The following is a 22041-nucleotide window of genomic DNA, read 5'->3' as shown; positions in this document are numbered from 1 at the left end:
TAAAAAAATATCGAAAAAATATATATTTTGTTTTTTTAAAAATAGTGTTATTGCTCTTTGTCGTGCTCTGACCTTTACCTTGTATCTAGTAGCCATGTAATATTTAACAATTTGGTATGTAATTTGTTTTTTTTTGTCATGGATTCGTAATGGTCTCACAATTCAATATTTTTATTTTAATACTTTCAATGCGTGCATGTTTGTCTATTCGTTTGTTGCCTCGCCCAATAAAACATTCCAGGATGTTTAATAGGAATTTTATCAAGATATCATTCATGGACACAGGATACTGTTTATTTCGGAGAAGTACCAGGGTACTAAAATTCTCAGGGAGTTAAAAAAATACAACACATCACAACTGATCTTAGCCAACTATTGCATACAGATTCCTTCATTTAATCCGGGAAAACGAATAGTTGCCGCGAGTTCAAAAAAAAAACGTGTGTGTACTTATGTACATGCGATAGAAGTTACACTTCTTTGGCGTAACAAGACCTTATTCTACGTTTGCAGAAAAAACGACACGACGACATCATCTAGTTAAATAAACTATATTTAAATAACATAAATTTTACTTTATTGGTAACTTTTATTGAAAGACTAAAATGTTGACTATAGCTAACTTCAGGGTGTCGGTTTTTTGTAACGGTGTGCGCGTGCATCGTAAAAAATTACTCCAATAACTTTTTCCTAACGTGCCTAAAAAAGCATGGCTTTAATAACAAAGTTATGTTAAAAGAGGGGTTGTCACTATTGATTTTCGGTTTTGATATTGGTTTTCGACAATATTCGACTTTTGCATGCTTCAGTAAGTTTTTCTCTTATTCCACTACATGTTAGCCCTTCACTGCAATCTCACCTGGTATATGATAATGCAATCTAAGATGGTAACTTGGCTAGCCTGTTGGGTTATGGCATGGCTATGGTTATATTATATTTGACCTATTACCCTTATTGGTTTCTAACGAACGCTAAATCGCTTAGTCTTTATCTGCAGGGTGGTATCTAGCCACGGCCTAAGTTACCAACTATACAAAAAATTAAATTAGATTGACTCAAAAGTGACTCTAAGCGACTTTGTTTTAACTATGTAAAGATAAGGTAAAGAACATGGTTATTCACTTCATATTAAGCTATAACAATACCAGCTGTTGCCCGCGGCTTCGTACGCGGTTTCTTGGTTTTTCGTGAATCCTATGGGAATCGTAAATTTTTCCGGGATAACAATAAGCCTATGTGTTAATCCAATTTATAACATATCTTCATTCCAAAATTCAGTCAAATTGGTTAAGCAGTTTTTGCGTGAAAGCGTAACAAACATTCATCCATACATCCTTACAAACTTTCGCATTTATAATGAAAAGTAGGTTATTAATTAACTTTTGAAATTATTTCGGTTGAAATCGCAAAACACAGCTAAGTACTTTGTCCATTTGTAAATCAGTGAAAAAATTCGCAACTGCAAAGTCTTATGTAAACTTATGTACATAGATTTTTTAGATATTCGCAGTAAAACAGCAGATTATGTCACATTTTGCAAACATGGACTTACTAATGTTAATTCTTTTTTAAATAATTCTTAATACCTGTTTAATCGTTGGCCGTGAATCCACTGTAAGTGTTCGAAGAATAAATATTTCAGCTGTGACTAGTACCAATAGGATAAAATCTCCGATAAGGAAAATTGTCTTGGAATTCTTAAGGCCTAATGCAGATGTCCGACATTTGAAATACCGTTTGTCCGTTCGTATTATTGTTTGTGAAAAAAACATGACGAAGCAAATCTATATCTATAAATCTATTCATTCATCATCATCATTACATCAACCCATTGCCGGCCCTCTACAGAGCCTCCTCCTACAATGAGAAGGGGTTAAGGCCACCACGCTGGCACAGTGCGGATTGGTGGACTCTTCACACCTTTGAGAATATTATGTAGAACTCTGAGCCATGCAGGTTTTCTCGTGATGTTTACCTTCACCGTTGAAGCAAGTGCTATTTTAATTACATAAAACGCACGTAACTTAGAAAAGTTATAGGTTTACGGTAGCGTTATGTTAAATAGCTTCTAACCTTTCTCACTTACAGTATTTTGAAATTTTACGGGTAGGTACAAACAAAAAACAAACCTCTCAGATTATTTATTATTATATAATAAATAAATAAATATACTACGACAATACACATATCGCCATCTAGCCCCAAAGTAAGCGTAGCTTGTGTTTTGGGTACTAGGATAGCTGATGAATCCTTTAAGAATTATAATACACATAAATACTTATAATATACAGATAAACACCCAGACACTGAAAAACATTCACGTTCATCACACAAGCATTTTTCCAGTTGTAGGAATCGAACCCACGGCATTGGCCGCGTAAAGCAGGGTCCTGTCCACTACGCCAACCGGCTGCCAAATAATGAATATAGATAGATAGAAAGCGGTGATAGCGCATTGGGTAGGAACTTCACTTTCGGGGGGCCGAGTTCGAATCCCAGCACGCACCTCTAATTTTTCTAAGTTATGCGTGTTTAAGTAATTAAAATATCACTTGCTTTGACGGTGAAGGAAAACATCGTGAGAAAACCTGCATGGCTCAGAGTTCTACATAATGTTACCAAAGGTATGTGAAACCTGCATGCCTGCGCGTTCATAAAGGTGTGTGGAGTCCACCAATCCCCACCAGCCAGCGTGGAGTCGAGGAGAGCCGTGCCCAGTAGTGGGCCGGTAATGGTTTGATGTGATGACGATGTTGATGGGCCTTCAGCCTGGTCCGTCAATTATTACCATAAAAAAAAAACAGTGACACAAAACAAATTGTACCTTCTACTTCAACTCTCTATTCCATGCATCTGTATTTTGTATTCCTGTGAATTGTCTCTGTGGTTACAATTAAAGTTAACTCATTCATTCCGCTTCTATTAAACCCCGACGCAAAAACGACAGGGAGTTATAAGTTCGACATGTTGTGTGTGTGGGTCTGTCTGCGGCATCGTATTTCCCGAACGGATGAATCTATTTTCATTTGTTTTTTGGGTTTGAAAGTTGCATTCGTTGGAAGTGTTCTTAGCTGTGTTTGATGAAAATCGCTCCAAGATGGCTGCCGCCACAAGATGGCGGATTAGTTATTTTTTCACAACTTCCTCAATAACTAAACACTATGATAAATTTTATAATTTTATATCCAAGATGGCCGCCACCACCAAATGGCAATTAGATTTGTGAAAAACAACTCTCTCAATGTTGGTATCAAATGAAAGGGTTAGTAGAGTAATGTAATAATACAGCTTAGAGCATACATGGGTCCAGGGTAGAGCAGTGAACGCAGAGAACACACCCACATTTATTACAATTGTAGTAAACGCAGGTTTTCATGAGGAAAGTTTTTCTTCAACTGCGTCGTTACGTTGAAAAAAGGTCCAATGTTGAAAATACACTTACCGATCTAACAGATGTTGCACTGTTCAATATTTGTAGGCTGTTTAGTCTAAAGGCTTTAGATGTGTAGTAAATTTTTAAAATTGCATTATATTATCCCAGTTGTGAACATCTAAATAGTTGGTTTCGTATACATTCTCAGTAACTAGTACGTAAATGTACGTTGCATTGAATTATTTGGAAAGTTCGTAGCATGTGTAAACATCTCATTTACGGATCCGTACGTTGTGAGATAATGACCAAAACTAAGAATATTAACAAATATAATGTATATGTACGAGAACTAAGTACGTAAAAGTGAGACCTCTTTATTTTCGTGCCTACGCTACAAGTGCACACAGGTATAGCTTGTCCATTGGCAATCTTTTAGCCTTTTAAATTGATACTATTGCAGTGCAATATACTAGACTACATAAAATAAGTAATTCATTTAAAGGAAATTGTATACAATTTTACAATAAATTACCAGTTGATATATTGAACATGTCTCTGAAAAAGTTCAAAGTTTGTATTAAACGTAAGCTTATAGAAAAGTCCTTTTATAGTATTAAGGACTACGTCAACGATAAAAATGCTTGGGTGTAAATTATTGCTCTAACCAGGTTGCTTCTTTAATAGTTTTTAAAGGACAATGTGAGATGGTGATAACAAAAAAAAATAACAACCGGCTAAGTTTGTTGTGGGCTTCTTCTTAGACCAGGGCGCGTTTGGAACCCTCGTAGCTTTAGTTTTAAGTTGACAAATTTATTTATCGCCATTAACACACTCCTATGTCATATTTTATATGTAATATACGCATCAATAGTGCCATCTATGTGCCTATTTGAATGAAGAAATATTTGACTTTGACTTTGACTTTGACTTTACTTATAAAATATTGGAAAACGATATCATGTTACCAGAAACAGGTATTTAGTCAAGTGCTAGGCAAGTGTAGGTCGCCCAGCATTCCATATCAATGATGGCCCTCTTCTAGTTGCTTAATATTTGAACATAGTTTTATGTGTGCCGAAATAATTAATCTTATTCTAAAGAAGTAAATACTGTATTGAAATCGAGCTTCTTAATTTTTGAATTAACAGTTATATTCAAAAAAATAAGTAGTAGTAATAAAGTCGTCTCTCTGCTTTAGGCCTAAGATTGGAGGCTGTTGGGTAAAGAATAACACGATGCATGGTAAACATATTACGGAACACCTTTATAAAACTCGGAAGAGATTAAAAAACATTGTATTTAACACGGGCGTCGGATCTAATATGGATTAAAACAAAAATACAATTTTTGCTTTAAGTAAAACTAACTTTTTCGATGTCCAAGAAACTTATTAGAAGCAGCATAGCGGAGAGCCATGATAAAATGTAAGGAATATTTTTATATACTTTGCACTTTTTGCTATATTAATGCGAGGGAACCGGTGGTAGAGTCGCTACAAACATACAGACTTTACGTTTCGAAAGTACTGTTCACGCCTTCTTGGAATAAATTAATTATGAATTTTTCATTTTCACAAATTTTTTTTTAACGGTTAAGGCCAGCGCGTACCTACTATACCGACGTAACTCAACTCAACTCGACTTAAATTGCGTTGAGATGCGGGAACAGTGCCATAAAGCAAACTTGTCAATATTTTTGCCTCAGTCGTCTACGCACCGGCCAAGCGTCATACTGGCGTGTTTCACCATAACGTTATGAGTAAAAAGGGTACTTAATCTTAGACGGAAACTCCCCTCCCGCTCCAACGAAATCCTCGGTAACACTTCTTCGGGGCAGATTTATAGCGTCAATATTAACTTTTCCTTAACTCTATACGAAAGGCAAGGTTTACCTCCATTGGTAAATCGTTGTTTTGATATAAAGTTTATTTTTTCTGTAAGGATTAATGATTATCTTCGTCATCAGCCTTTGACCGTTTTCTCTCATAAGACAGAAAAGGCCTGTGTCCAGAGGGAGTTTTATACAGCCACTGTGCTGCTCCAGTGTGGATTGGTGGGCTTCAACGATAATTACACCATGCTAGCGATAATAATCGGGACATCTGAACTTCCTTTTCGAGATACGCACATCACTTTTTTTTTTAATTCGCCTGGTGCCTGGTGCCTCGAGAATTTGTTGGCCTTGGGCCGAACTGAAATTCAAACCCAAAATCTCGGGATCCGCAGTAGAATATGCTTACCACGAAACCAAATAGGCAGTTGACAGAAGGTTCTATTATTAACGTATAGAATATTATATTGTAAAATACGCCCACCCTGATTCCAATAATTCTTGATCTAGTTTACGTACATAAGTAATAGCTGTTCAATATACTTACCCTTGAATGAGAATTAAAAATGCACGTGCCAATTTGCGGAATGTCTACATTTTGTTATTATTTTATTCATAGTATATACATTGACAATGATACAGTGAAAATACCGAGATTATGAAAAATATAAGACTGCCTTTATTGTACAAAAATTTAAGTAATATGTTTGTATACACACGTTAAATATTTTTTTCAGTTATATTCTTTTAAACACTAAACTACCCAGTAGTTTGTGTTTAAAAGGTAAATTGTTTCTAAAAAAAAAAGAGAAAACGCCCCGCGCACATCTCACTTCACACCCGCGGAATGTTGCTAGCTCACAAACTTTTCCCATTTTCCCCGTTTTATGGTAAAAGCTTGGAACACTAGAGGTAAAATAATTACTGTCAACTGCTAAATGGTATGAAATGACTACTAAAGTGGAGTGGTTTTTGATGCTGCAATATTAGTCGGTTTCTGTCTGTTCTCATTTCTTTGAACCGTTTATAAATGAGAAAGTCAAAGTCAAAGTCAAAAATATCTTTATTCAAGTAGGTGGCACTTTTGATGCGTACATAAGAATTACACGGTAGTGAGATGATGGCGATAACCACATTCGTAAACTTAAAACTAAAGCTACGCCCTGGTCTAAGAAGAAGCCGACAACAAACATAGCCGGTGTCCTTTTTGTTATCACCATCTTACATTGTCATTAGAAGGTATGTTACTCTGTTTATAGGAGAAGTTAAAAAAATATTCCACGTTTATACAAACTTAATGAACTTACGCAATGTTTTTTTTCCATGGGCCCTGGACATTCTTTATGGCATATCAATCATAACGCCGACTGGGTTCGACGGCCGACTAGCGTCGCGGGCAGGGACCCTGCTTTCTGACTCCATGGCCGTGGGTTCGATTCTCACAACTGGGACATGTTTGTGTGATGAGCACGATTGTTTTTCAGTGTCTGGGTATTTATTTGTATAATAGCTGTTGCCCGCGACTTCGTCTGCGTTTGATTTTGTTTTTTGATGTGGCATTAAATTTAGCTGTAGATCTAAAAAAAAATAAAGTATTCAGAATCGCTGAGCCTTCAATGAGGGGTTTGCTGCTGTCCGCTGAGGAGTTCTTTCCTTTATCTCCAACCACATTCATTAGATCTACACAAAGTTTGGGCAAAATTAAACACATATTATAACCTCAATAGTACAAAAATAATTATTTAAATCGGTTATAATTTGTCGGAGTTATGGTGTACAATCGTCAAACATTTTCATCTCCTCTCCCAAAGGAACCGAGCTTAATGTCGGGATAAAAAATATCCTTTATTACTTCTAACACTTCCAAAAATATGTGTACAAAGTTTCATGAGGATCGGTTAAGTAGTTTTTGCGTGAAAGCGTAACAAACAAACTTACATTGACATTTATAATATTAGTAGGTATAGGGATAGGGATAGGGAAGTAGGGATAGGAATTATTTCACGCGTTTCGGATTGCCTGTTGGCAAAATCCTCCTTGGTCCCGCGGTCTGTTTAATGTCGTCTTCCCACCTCCTATATGGTCGGCCTCTATTTCTCTTTCCATCTCGTGGGTACCAGTCTGTGACGACTTTGCTCCATTTTTCCTGTCTATCTCTTTTTGAATGTCCTGCCATTTGTGAATGCCAATCTTACTTAGAATATCAATAACTCTAGTTTGATTTCTAATGTTGTGGCTACTATATATCGGTCTTTTATCTCCACCCCTATCATGCTCCTTTCACTCCCACCTTACTTGGCCGTCAAATCCTTACTAATATTATAAATGCGATAGTATGTTTGTCCTTCCTTCACGCCCTAACTAAGCAGGCAATCAACTTTATTAATAATAATAATAATATTTATTTATTTGCCAAATTGTGGGTACATAACAATAACACATTTCATTAAACAGACCCTTAACAATCGACTTTCACAGACAGTTTTCAAATGTTTATAAAAATACAATAATCAGAAATAAGTAATAATGTCATTTTAGACGTAGAGTAGAGTAGCATAGGCTACTTTTTATCCAATGAAACCAAGCGGTTCCCACGGGATTTGTAAACTGTAATAAATGCGGATGATCGCGGGATTAACATTTTTATCACAATCGAATGAGAGTCAGATGAGTGCGAAATCGTTCCCAAGCACCCGGGAAAATCTAATGCCCATAAAACGCTTGTTATTTTTAGGGTCATTGTACTTTCTTTGCTGATGAAACGGTGCCTAAAAAGTACTCCATCATCATCATCATCGTAATCATGAGCCTACAACAGTTGTCACGTTATTCTTTAATCTTGAAGGTAAAATAAAGAATACGGGCAAAATTTTAAAGATCAGGTATATTTGAAACTAAAAATATAAAAAAAACAGGACGTAGGCCAGTCTAAGCTCGACTGTATTTCGGTACTCTACTTTTGTGGTAGGCCAGCATCAAGTTCCAGGCAGTCAGAGGTTTCAGTGCTGTGCCAGCTTCAGATGTAATTATGTCTGCTAACAGGTAATCTAAAGGCAAGTCAACTTCTTATCCCACCGTGGGAGTTCCCAGCATTGGAATGTTAAGCCACAAGGATATTAAATCTCAGAGAATGATTTTAATTAAGTATAGCGGTTAACAGTTTGAAAAAACACCAGTTTCTCATCACAGCTGATCATGTCACTGTCACAACTGACATAAGAGAAACGTTCCGAAATACGTAAAGATGCACCCGTTCATTTAAATAAAAGCTTAATATTTATTATAATGTAAAATAATGCAAAGGCATGTTACTATGTCCATTGAACTAAAGGCCTCTCCCAACAGCAGGATTTGCCCGTAATCACCACGCTGCTGGGCAGAGACGGGTTAGTGATCTCAATAGATATTAAAAGTAGTAGCACAGAGGACGCTGCTGTCCCCCGTTATCCAAAAAATTACAAAAGAAAAATTATTTTAACTTTCAGAAGTAAACCTCTCAGTACCAGTTAAACCCTGTGACTTACTAGATATATTATTACTATAGTATATTATTTACACAATACTAAGTGCACTAAAAGAAAGATAGGTACCTATATATTTTATACTTATACACTTTAATCTCAAAGACTAAAGTGTAAGGCATTCAGTGTAAATGTTGTGACTGAAGTGTTTTTAAGTGCAATAAGTGAAGTGAATAGTAATTATGCGGACTAGTAGCGAGGAGAAGGACTCCGAGAAGGAGAAGTTGAATCCCAATAGATGGTGAGTAAATGATAAATCAGTTTTACCTATTAACATTGATGGTATCATCAAATCCCATGAATACTCAAAAAAAACCTTAACCTTTACTTCGGACTTGATTGACTTTAGATATGGATCGACACGGAGGTCAGAATTCTACATTGTTTAACTGAAATCTGCAACTGAGCGATTTTTTATACTGGCCAAACTTATATGCTCGGTTCACTGACATGCGACTACATAGCGACATGCGACACAAGCGAAACTTATATGACCAAGTTTTTAAAAAGGACTTTAAAAATAAAGAAAAAGAAATATGTTTTAAAAGTATTTTTAAATTTGATAGCCACTTCAATCCATATTTATTGAATAGTTAGCCAACGATTTTTATTTGTAAAGTTAATATAACAAAAGAAACTTTATCCTACAGATAGTAGGATGAAGTTTCAGATAGTAACATATTAAATGGCTCAGGCTTTGTGGGAGAATAATGGGGAACTTATTACATTCAAGCGTTAAAGGTATAAAAGCAATAATATGCCATCTAGATGTACTCTAAGTGATGATGCTATCCAAGATAAAATTGCTAGACTCATTGTTAGTTCATTTTACCTTGACCGAGGAGTATATGAACCGAATTGATTGATTTTATCAATACACTTAATAACTGAACAAAGACAAGGCAGTTCAAATTTGTTTGGAAAATAATATGTTTTGATAATATTAAGAGCACAATACAGACGAAGCGTTTTACGCGCGTTTTCAGCTGCGCGTTTATTCGCGCGTTAAATCGCATTGCGCCCCAAAATATAAATAATGCGTATCTTACGATAGATAGTATTTGAGTGTGAACGTGAAGGAAGGGATAAGAGCGTGACATTACAGAATTCCGTTGTAAACAACGCGACCTAAAATGATAAGCGGCCGCTGCATGCACTTTTCGATTACCACTTATTTTGCAATTTTAGGTTCTTAAATAAAATTAAGCATAATTAAAATAGACAGTAACCTCTAAATATATGGTATTTAATATACAGAAACAACTATGACATTTTTAGTAGTTCATTGTCATCATTCAAAAATGTAATCATTCAAGTTATGTAAGTACATGTCAAACATGTACTATAACTTGCATTTATTTATTTTCCGTTTATCTTCTTGCCATCCCTTCCACTTTGGATTCTTATCATCCCTTTTCTTTGTATAGTATTGCAGGTATAATTTCGCTTTGTTAGTTGATTAGCTTTTAGAGTATTTTAATTAAGCATGCTGTGGTCATTTCTAGAAGGTTTCAATCTGCTGTCTTTCTCTTTTATTTATGATATTCTCATGATAATGTCATTGATTGTTTTTATGATCCTATAAAAATAATTAAAAAAAAACATTTGTCTGATTCGCCTATGAATTAAAAAGTACTTTTTTCTTGTATCTACTATAATTCTATGATTATTTTATGATCTACATTCCAAATACTAGAATCTAATTGTTATTGTACGTATTGTTTGTATCTCATTATAGAATACTTTGATTTTAATTCGCGTTTTCAAGGCGTCTGCGCGTAGAAATTTCACTGTGTACACAGTGCCTTACGGTGACCTGCGGTAAGAGGTTACTGGTCCGGTAAACTTTTAATTGACTCGATAATATGAAAAACGTTACAATATGATATACGTTGTTAATTTGATAAGAAGGGAGTTGTTTGAAACATTTGGTAAGTGAAGAACAATGAAAGTAAAAAATCACTCATAATATACCTTTTTTGTATTCTTTACTCATACCACTATAATCTGATGCGTCGACTGTCATCATCATCATCATATCAAACCATTACCGGCCCACTCCAGGGCACGGGTGATGAGGTTCGGGCCGTAGTCCACCACGCTGGCCTAGTGCGGATTGGTGGACTCCACACGCCTTTGAGAACTTTATGTAGAACTCTCAGGCATGCAAGTTTCTTCATAATGTTATCGTTCACCGTTGAATCAAGTTATATTTTAATTTCTTAAAAAGCACGTAACTCAGAAAAGTGCGAGCTGGGATTCGGTCTCGCCCCCTCGAATGTCGGTGTCCTACCCACTGGGCTATTACCGCTATACTGCGTCGACTATTACCTATATTACTTCCAATAATTTAGTAATAAACTGTAACTTATTACGGAGTTAGAGACAGTGTGAGACTATACTCAAATATTTTTAACTCTCATGAAACAATCTTTTCATTACTTTTGATTTTAAAGCGTGTTTTAAAAATATATAATATATAAACGTGTAAAATCAAATAAGTATATTTAAACTTTAAATATTTATGTTTTGTTTAATCTATTTTTTATATACTATTTTACATACTATTTATACTACTTTATATACAATTTTTTTTGGATAGATACGTTTATTTGTAATCAGTCGACTGCAATGATTTTGGTATAAAATCATGTATATATAAACATAACATTATATACAAAACATCGCTTTATATAAAAATAAATAAAAAAGGCAATACCTTTTTCTCATTTGCTTTTATGAACCGTTTTTGATTCAAGACTTCCGTCGAAGAAAAAAAATATGTACAAAAAAAAAAATACGGCAAAAAATTACGTCTCATTTCATCATTCATCGAGGCAATAAGTCGTATATTTTCTCCAAAATATCTTATGGGCTTTCTTATGGATATACAGTACAATTGAAGTTGTTTTTTATATAATATTCATTACTCGTTATAATGGTTTTCGTCCAGTTTGATCCGGTAACACGCAATAATTGTCGCTGAAATTTGAAAGACATTTAATTATATCGCGAAATTTTTGTGCAACTGTGCTGTTGCTAAAAATATGTTACCAATTGTTGACCACTCGGCCGTTACATCTTAACTATCAGTTTGATTATATTCAACGTACTAGTAACTTAATAATCGATCTTAGAACACGACGCTGTATTTTAAATTAAAAAACGATTAAAAATCGATATATATACATAAGTGGTTTGTAAACAAATTGATTGATTCGTAAAAATAGTATTTAACTAATCTTATTAAAGAAACGTCGTCTTCTTTGTGTTGTGGTTCTTGAAAGTTTAAATAAATCTCTATTTTTTAATAATAGACAGTTTGTGACGTGAAAAAAATAATAGTGACTTAAAAACAAAGTTGTTTTTTTTTTTAATTTTAATTGTTATTAAACAGATTAAAGTTATTTTTATCTTCGCACTACTCATTAAAAAACATTAAATAATTTTTAATAAAATTTTCGAAAGTATCTTGAAAGTAGATCTTAAAACGAATATAACATAAGGATTCTTTTTCAATAAGATGCGTCTGAAAAAAACTTTTTTGTTCTTCGAAAAGGATTTCAGAAGGCATAACGTCGGAAGTGAAAATGAGCCTTTATTGCAGGACGAATCGGATAGTGATGAGGAATGGCGAGTATTATTTGTTCCTAAGAGACTATGGAAAGGTTAAAATTCTGATAATGGCGTTAAAAAAAGTTCAAATTAAAAAAATCTTTATATTCATATACTTGGCGGCTTACATAATTGTAGAGGATCGTTTAACTTTTTTCGCCAACTTGAACCTAAAGGTTCCAAACGCGCTCTGGTTTAAGAAGAGACCACAACAAACTTAATCGGGTATTTTTTTGTTATCACCATCTCACAGTAAATTAATATTAAGCTATGAAGTTAGAGCAATTCACACCCAAGCTTTTTTCTTATTTAAGTAATCCTTATCATTTCTTAACATTATAATAGATTGTGTACACATCTATAAACCAAAGTAAATTAAAAATTTTCTTAAATATAGTTCAACGAGTACATATACAATATTTTGGATTTGTCGATATTTCGACCCAGTTGCATGGATCGTGGTCACGACGGGACTGCGTAGGTACGAGATGTCAAGTTGGATGTCACGGGCAGAATCTGACTACCCGCTTTCGTGTATTTTATGTCGGTATTTCCGGAACTGTTCGACACACGACATTGACGATGTCACTTTTAAATTGAGAAGCTCTAAGATGCTTTCTTGGTTTGCATAATTCTACCACTGGATGTGGTATTAAATTAGCAAGTGTGTGGACACACTTGCTAATTTAAAACCATTCTCACGATTGAAGTTTTTGTGCTTCCGAATTTCAATCGCTTCACGATCACGGTCTTGGAATATAATAACGGTCGGTGAAGAGAACTTTAGGGTCCTGTAGCTCTATCCAGTGCTGGATGCCCTCTCGTACATCTTAAGTACAAAAATAATTATTTAAATCGGTTATAATTTGTCGGAATTATGGTGTAAAATCTTCAAAAACTTTCATCCCAAAGGAACCGAGCTTAATGTCGGGATAAAAAATATCCTATATTACTTCTAACACTTCCAAGAATATATGTACAAAGTTTCATGAGGATCGGTTAAGTAGTTTTTGCGTGAAAGCGTAACAAACAAACTTATATTGACATTTATAATATTACTAGCGGTTGCCAGCGACTTCGTCTGCGTTTGATTTTGTTTTTTGATGTGGCATTAAATTTAGCTGTAGATCTAAAAAAAATTTAAGTATTCAGTATCGCTGAGCCTTAAATGAAGGGTTTGCCGCTGTCCGCTGAGGAGTTCTGTCCTCTATCTCCAACCACAGTTTGGGTAAAATTAAACACATATTATAACCTCTATAGTACAAAAATAATTATTTAAATCGGTTAAAATTTGTCGGAGTTATGGTGTAAAATCGTCAAAAACTTTCATCCCCTCTCCCAAAGGAACCGAGCTTAATGTCGGGATAAAAAGTATCCTATATAACTTCTAACACTTCCAAGAATATATGTACAAAGTTTCATGAGGATCGGTTAAGTAGTTTTTGCGTGAAAGCGTAACAAAAAAACTTACATTCACATTTTTAATATTAGCTAGGGATAGGGATAGGGATTAGTAGGGATTATTTCATTGTATTGTTGTATTCCTGAGTTTTGGTCAGAAAGGAGTGGTTGCTAATGAAATTGCAGGCGTATGAGGCTGTACACCTAAGCCTAATTTTATGGCACTTTGTAAGACGTGCTACCTTACCTGGTGTTTACCTCAAAGTGTGACAATAAAGACGATTTTAATTCTTTCTTCTTTTCTTAGTTGCTCCGTTTATTGGCAATGATTTTCCTCTTGCCATTCGGTGGGCATCAGCTTGGTCGGACAATTATTACAATAAAAAACCTTTTCTATAAAGATATATAATTCATCACATCCACCCATTACCGGCCCACTACAGAGCACGGGTCTCCTCCCACAATGAGAAGGGGTTAAGGCCGTAGTCCACCACGCTGGCCTAGTACGGATTGGTGGACTCCACACACCTTTGAGAACATTATGTGGGACCCTCAGGCATGCAGGTTTCCTCACGATGTTTCCCTTCACCATTGAAGCAAGTGATATTTTAAATACTTAAAACCAGTGGCGTGCCCTCCATACATGCACAGAAGCACTGCATACCCTAACATTGATATATAACTGGAATAGGAGGAGAATTTGTGCCGTTTTATGCAATTTTCCTAGTGTATGCATATCCTGGTGAGAAACCCAATGCACGCCACTAAAACGCACACAACTTAGAAATGTTAGAGGTGCTTGCTGGGATTCGAAGTCGGCCCCGACACTGGTGAATATATATAATATTACTAGCTGACCCCAGCGCCATCTGTCGGGCTGATTTGTGAATCTAAACCATCCAGGGTGCCAACCAAACGCATACCGAAAAATTCACTCAAATCGGTCCAGCCGTCTAGGAGGAGTTCAGTGACATACATACGCACACAAGAAATATATATATAAAGTTTTTATAAATTTAAAATGCATATAAAAAATTGATAATACCTCCAAGTGTATGTAAAAACACTAATAAAAATTATAAAAAAAATATATATAAAGATTAAATGTACCTATTTTAATTATTTGTTTTCCTTGTTCCAGGCTCCAAGGTCATCCGAGTCAGCAGTTCAACGTCATACGACGGGTGTACCAGCAGGACGCGCTAAACAAAGATGCAGACTATCAAGTGCCAAAGAAACCATGTAAGTCTATAAAAAAAAAGAAAAACCAAAATAAGATGCCCGCAACTCCTTAACTTCTTCTAGATTATCTTTTATGTATATACATCATCAGCATCTGTGGCGTGCATAGAGGGTATGTATATATCTATATAAATCTCCAGAACGAATTATAAAAAACTTAAGGATAATAATAAATAAATAAATATACTACGACTATACACACATCGCCATCTAGCCCCAAAGTAAGCGTAGCTTGTGTTATGGGAACTAAGATGAATATTTTTATGAATAATATACATAAATAATAATGAAGCAATATACATATAAACACCGAGACACTGAAAAACATTCATGCTCATCACACAAACATTTTTCAGTAGTGGGAATCGAACCCACGGCCTTGGACTCAGAAAGCAGAGTCGCTGCAAACTGCGCCAATTGGCCGTCAAAGGATAGACATTGTAAGAGTTATAAAAAGCCTACTCACAAGTATTTATAACTCGTACTGGAGATTTTCTCCAAATTATATCATCTGCATAGTCTGTGCATATCACCATCAACTATCTGCCGTCCCACCACAGGGCACAGGGTCTCAGAATGGGAAGGGTTTAGGCCTCTAGGTTTAGTCTAGGTAGTCTACCACGCTGGCCAAGTGCGGATTGGTAGACTCCACACGGCCGTTCAGAACATTATGGTGAGCTCTCAGGCAGGCAGGTTTACTCACGATGTTTTCCTTCATAGTTAAATCAAGTGATATTTAAATTGCTTAAATTAAAAACGCACATAACTCCGAAAAGTCAGTGGTGTGCGTGTAGGGGATCGAACTCGGCTAAAAAACGTTACCCATTAGGCTATAACCGCTTACACATGATACACATTAGATACTATATTTTTAGCGGTGATAGCCCAGTTTGTAAGTATAAGACTTCGCTTTCGGGGGTCCTAGTTCGAATAACAGCGCGCACCTTTTCTAAGTTATGTGCGTTTTAAGTAATTAAAATATCACTTGCTTCAACGGTGAAGGAAAACAGCGTGAGGTAACCTGCATGCTTTAGAGTTATCCATATTGTTCTCAAAGGCATGTGGAGTCCACCAATCCGCACTGGGCCAGCGTGGTGGCCTATGCCCTTAACCCCTTCTCGCTGTGGGAGGAGAACAGTGACCTGTTGTGGGCCGGTAAAGTTTGAAACTTGCAAATTTTAAGGATTGCTAATCTTAAATGTTGCAGAGGATTGTAAAGTTTGATGATTGTAAAATTTCTTGTAAACTGATCAATAATCGTAAAGCAATTTTTGAAGTATGCAAGTTGAAGGTTTGTAAAACTGTGAAGCTTTCAAAGTTCGAGTCTTTTTAAAACCTGAGCCAATTATAAACTCACAAATGGTACCCGGCTGGAATCGAACACGGCGTCTTTTACTTGACCATAGCGTACACCACTGCACAATAGAAGACATCTGAGACAATGAGTTCCAGAGTCTAATAGCAATTTAAGCCATATTTCATTAAATTCCAGTGAGCTACCGATGTAAGCGAGCAGTTCAAAGCTGTGGGTTCGGCGAGTGCCTCCTTAACTCATTGCCCATCGCAAAATGGCTGCCACGGTACAGCCCCAAGAAATTCCTGGTAGGAGACCTGGTTGCGGGGGCCACGACTGCCGTCATGCATATACCACAAGGTTAGTTTCATAGTTTGACAGTTTTTTTTAATTTTTTTGTTGCCGACCCATTCAATCAATAAGAATAAATAAAATATATAACGTATAACGATTATACACACATCCCCATCTAGCCCCGAAGTAAGCGCAGCTTGTGTTATGTGTACTAGGATGACTGATGATTATATTTATGAGTAATACACATAATATATAAATACACTTATAATATATAAATAAACACCCGGACACTGAAAAACATTCATGCAAAGACAGCCTTGACTTAGAAAGCAGGGTCGCTGGCCACTGCGCCATCGGCCGTTATTAAAATAAGAATTCTGTCGGTCATTAAAAAAAACTACTGAATCAGGCTTTCCAGTTTTTTATTTCTTTATTTAAGAACCTTGTTATCCTCTTGACATAGTGGATGGTATTCAATTAATTTTAATTTTCGTTTATACAACGTTTAGCAGAATTACGAAATACTGTTGAAGTAATTAATATAAGGAATCACCCTGTAAAAATATAAAATCAAAAGAAGCATACTAATTTTAAAATACAAACTAATTTGAAACATTCTAAGTGTTTACTTATGACAACCCTATTGAAGATAAAAGACAGATACGCGCATAGTACTAACGCTACGCGACGCGTACCTTATAAAGTGACAGGATTCACATGATTTTAAATTTGCATGTATCTGATTTATTTTAGTAAAAACCATGGCAGTGGTAAAAATATTAAAACAAAAGAAGCATATTTATTTTGCCATAAAAACGAATTCAAAACATTTTAAGTGTTAACTTATGACAACCTTATTAAAGATAAAAGACCGACACGCGCATAGTACGCTACGCGACACGTACTTAATAAAGTGACAGGAGTCGCTTGATTTTAATTTTGCATGTGATGTTAAGGCTGCATCTGATTTATTTCGGTAACAACTATATCAGTGGTTTATTAAAAAATTTTAGCTTTTAAGTTTCACAGATAAGTCTAAGAGACAGTAAATAATAAAGCCTAAAGCCTGAAAAGTAATATTTCGGTTTTCATTTACACGTTGTATAATTTCAGGTATGGCTTACGCGCTACTGGCCGAAGTACCACCCATAGTCGGGCTATATATGGCTTTCTTCCCAGTGCTCATATATGTGATATTCGGAACCTCACCCCATGTTTCCATGGGTACCTTCGCAGTTGCTTGCCTTATGGCGGGAAAGGTAAATACACTCACATAATACCCTAATTAAGAGAAGAGTGTTTGGAATTGTGTACGTGCGCAGGATGTCTTTACTGTTTGCGACACAATGTACTGCATGCTATAGTGGCTGAATGAGGGTTCTGTTTTGTTTTAATTCTATGCAGCTAACGCTATGCCGAATTTATATTTTGTTTGCAGGTGGTGACCCAACATTCAGTCCACCCTGAGTTAATAACCGCGGTGAATAGCACGACAACAGAAAGTAAATATTACTAAATCGACACTCATATTATAAATGCGAAATGTTGTATGTTTGTTTATGTGTTACCTTTGTTCGGTTGAACCGTTGCGCGCAGATGTAACTTGCATCCCCAGATATAGGATAATATTTATCCCGGAAAAGATAGTAGTAAAAGTTAACTGCGTGATTTAAAAAAAAAATGCATTTGTTATGAATGCATTGCTTACCTTGATGAAATTTAGAATATAATAGTTTTCATCCTGGAGGATACATTTTGCCCCATCTAACCCCAAAGTAAACGTGGCTTGTGTTATGAGCTCTAAGAAAGCTGACAAATATTTTTATGAATAATATACATAAATACTTATAAAAATCCAGATAATCACCCAGGCACTGAACTCATTAATGTTCATCACACATTTTCCAGTTGTGGGACTCGAACCCACGGCCTTGGACTCGGAAAGCAGGGTCGCTGCGGCCGTATCTTTGTTGTAACTAAATATAACTAGAAATTTAAGTCAAAATTACTTCTTAGTCATGTTAATATGTCGTAATAGATAATCACTTAAAGAATACAGTATAAAAAACACATTTAATACATCGCTGTTGCTATACTATTGAAGAATTTCTTAATGACAAGGTTGTCTGGAAGCAAGCCGCTCCGCTTTCATCTCACACAAGATAGTACAATGATTGTTAAATTGTAAAACGATGTTGGAAAAGAGCAACTGCTGAGTTTCATGCCGGCTTCTTCTCTGTAGAATCTGCCTTCCGAACCGGTGGTAGAGTCACTACAAACATGCTTGCAAATAAATTCAAATTCAAATTCAAAATTTCTTTATTCATGTAGGCCTATCACAGGCACTTATGAAGCGTTCATACATAATTGTTTACATAATTGTAACGGGATGGTGATAACTTCGTTAGCCAACTTAAATCTAAAGCTACGAGGGTTCCAAACGCGCCCTGGTCTAAGAAGAGCCCACAACAAACTTAGCCGGGTAAATTTATTTTTTTGTTATCACCATCTTCCAGTAAATTTAAATTAAGCTATGAAGCTAGAGCAATTCACACCCAAGCTTTTTTATCGTTTAAATAATCCTTAATGCTATAATAGGATTTTTCTGTAAGCTTACGTTTTATATAAACTTTGAACTTATTGAGAGACAACTCAAAGATTTCATTTGGTAATTTGTTATAAAATAATATACAATTGCCCTTGAATGAATTTGCAATTTTGTACAAATACATACTTGACTTGTGTCTGTTTTTGAATTAAGAATTTTTATTTTTTGAAAATAAATATAAAGCATTACGAAAGATGAGTTAACTTATAAACATTTAAGTGATTGTATTCTCATTTTTTATATTTATTATCTTCCTTAGGTCCGTTTTTGTCAGTTGGTTACACGCCGCTTCAAGTACTCAGTATACTTTCTCTCACCGTTGGTCTGATTCAGGTACGTTTAACGTTGGATATCATTATCAACATCACTGAACTGATGTTTAACTGTTTTATCCACTGGGCGTCACGCGACGGCAAATGACGACAAATGTACCTATTCGTTATTTTTTACCTAGTTTCGAAAAACCAGGTGAAGGTTCGCATTTGGCGCGTATTTTTTGCTTCAGACTGTTTAGCCGATGATATTTCTTTGTTGATGTTCTGTTTTAGGTGATAATGTGGATATTGAGGCTAGGCGCCGTATCCACGCTTCTCTCCGAACCTCTGGTATCAGGCTTCACCACGGCCGCCTCGTTCCACGTGCTGGCGTCCCAGTTGAAGGATCTGTTCGGAATTAAGCTGCCCAAATTGGGCTCTAATTATAAAGTTGTATTTGTAAGTAACTAACTTTACGGACTAATTTGCGTTTTTTGATTTAAGCAATTTAAATATCACCTGCTTTAACGGTGAATGAAAATCATCGCGAGGAAACATCACGCTTCAGAGTTCAACATAACGGTCTCGAATTTGTGTGTGGGGGAAAGGGAAAGGGAAGTTAGAAGGTTCAAGGGAAAGTAGAAGGTACCAGAGCACGCGGAAGATCACCGATGAGATGGACGGACCATCGAAGCTCCTCTACATAAATGCGCAAGAAAGGCAACCGTTAGAGGAGAGTGGCGAAGTATTGTCAAGCGAGCCACAACACCCAAATGACGACCACGACCAGTCTGTCATGACTGTAACGACTAAGAAGAAGGAAGCCCGCACTTGGCCGGCGTGGTAGGTTTATGCTCTAACACCCTCTCTCCTATGAGCGAGGTGATCTTTGCCCAGCAGTGGGTGGTGGTGTGTTATGTATTCGAAGTCATTTGTTTTCTACATAAACTTACTTCCTTTAATGGGTCGACTGTAACGACTAAGAAGAAGAAGGAAGTCCGCGCTTGGCCGGCGTGGTGGGTTTATGCTCTCAAACCCTTTCTCCTATGAGCGAGGTGGTCTTTGCCCAGCAGTGGGCGGTGGTGTGTTATGTATTCGAAGTCATTTTTTGTCTACATAAACTTACTTCCTTTAATGGGTCGATTATAAATTCTAGTCTTATCTGTTTTGTTCTTTTGGCGGTATTTCTATTTTACTTACTATACATGCTGAATAGCGACTTCGTCCGCTTATAAGTCAACCTTTAAAGATAGACATACGCTGTCTCGGACTTTTTTTTAACTTTTAAAGGGGAACAACTTTGTCATACATCATTTTATCGAATCTTTAACGTTTTTAAAGTTTGCCAGCAGCGGCTCCCAGCGACTCACCTGATGTCATTTGTCCACCTCGTTGGGGGCCGACATACGCTGCGTTTACCGGTGCGGGCTCGCCATTTATGCACCTTAAAACCACAACGTCCATCGGTTCTGCGAGCTATGTGCCCCGCCCATTGCCACTTCAGCTTCACGACTCGCTGAGCTATGTCGGTAACTCTAGTTCTTCTACGGATCTCCTCATTTCTGATTTGATCACGGAGAGATACTCCTAACATGGCTCTCTCCATCGCCCGCTGAGTGACTCTGAGCCTTCTTTTGAGGCCCATAGTTAACGACATGTCTCGGATCCGTAAGTCATCTCTGGCGACACGCAAACGCACGTCACCACATGTTTTATAATATTAGTAGGAATTAATCAGTGACTTAAAATGAATAAGGCGGAAGAAAAGGCGGAAGACCGTGTGAGGTGGCGCGTTCTTCGAAAGGCATATGTTCAGTGGACGCTTGTGGACTGGTGATGATGACTTAAACTAGACCACCAATCCGCACTTGGCCAGCGTGGTGGACTACGGCCTTAACCCCTTCTCATTGTGGAAGAAGACCCGTGCTCTGTAGTGGGCCGGTAATGAGTTGATGTGATGACGATGAATCAGTTACTAATTCCGATGATCTGATTCCGGCTGACTCCGTATGCTGTACTCTGTATTGTTCCAGACAGTGGTAGAAATAATCAAGAACATCCCAAACGCGAACTGGACCGCGTTCGCGATATCGGCAATCGCTTGCGTCGTTATTGCGTTGAACAATGAAATTTTGAAGGTACTGTTTTTCATTCAATCCCAGATTAAGCTTGATTTTTCTAGACCAAAATAATAATATAATAATAAATTTAAAAATGCATCTAAAAATTCACTCAGGCCGCGATCGCCCGAGAGTCGCAGGTTCAAACCCTGTCGGTTCCGAAAACTTTTATATGCATCTTAAATTTATGTAAAAAAAAATCATGATTCCTCCAAGTGTAGGTAAAAACACTAATAAAAATTATCGATGCAAAAGACTACACACAACATCAATACAACAATAAAAAAAGAGAATATGTGATAACAAAGAAGATAAAACAATTTTACGTAATATTTTGATTAACTTTTTAGCCCTAGCAGCCTTTCATTATTTAGGAGTTTGAGTTCACTTTCGGTGGGCCGAGTTCGAATCCCAGCACGCACCTCTAAATTTTCCAAGTTATGTGCGTTTTATATTATTTAAATATCACTTGCTTCAACGGGGAAG

General features: G+C 36.4%; 1 protein-coding gene across 4 annotated transcripts in view; it reads left to right on the top strand.

Moving 5' to 3' along the window:
• LOC120627850 (prestin) overlaps positions 1 to 22041 on the top strand; it is a 58744-nt gene that overhangs the window by 25091 nt on the left and 11612 nt on the right. Inside the window, exons 1-9 of one of the 4 annotated variants that reach the window (XM_039895946.1) lie at positions 95 to 114; positions 8689 to 8965; positions 14882 to 14982; positions 16475 to 16636; positions 17687 to 17832; positions 18012 to 18075; positions 19441 to 19514; positions 19730 to 19894; positions 21469 to 21573. In XM_039895946.1, coding sequence (XP_039751880.1) covers positions 8907 to 8965; positions 14882 to 14982; positions 16475 to 16636; positions 17687 to 17832; positions 18012 to 18075; positions 19441 to 19514; positions 19730 to 19894; positions 21469 to 21573 — 876 coding nt within the window. In that variant the 5' untranslated portion in view covers positions 95 to 114; positions 8689 to 8906. Of the gene's footprint in view, positions 1 to 94; positions 115 to 4701; positions 4798 to 8688; positions 8966 to 14881; positions 14983 to 16474; positions 16637 to 17686; positions 17833 to 18011; positions 18076 to 19440; positions 19515 to 19729; positions 19895 to 21468; positions 21574 to 22041 lie in introns of those variants that run through there. The other 3 variants (XM_039895945.1, XM_039895947.1, XM_039895948.1) reach the window with 3 other exon arrangements.

Source organism: Pararge aegeria, chromosome 12 (genome assembly GCF_905163445.1).
Source record: "Pararge aegeria chromosome 12, ilParAegt1.1, whole genome shotgun sequence".
In the NCBI taxonomy this organism is placed as follows: domain Eukaryota; kingdom Metazoa; phylum Arthropoda; class Insecta; order Lepidoptera; family Nymphalidae; genus Pararge; species Pararge aegeria.
This window is presented reverse-complemented; position numbering and strand designations above follow the sequence as displayed.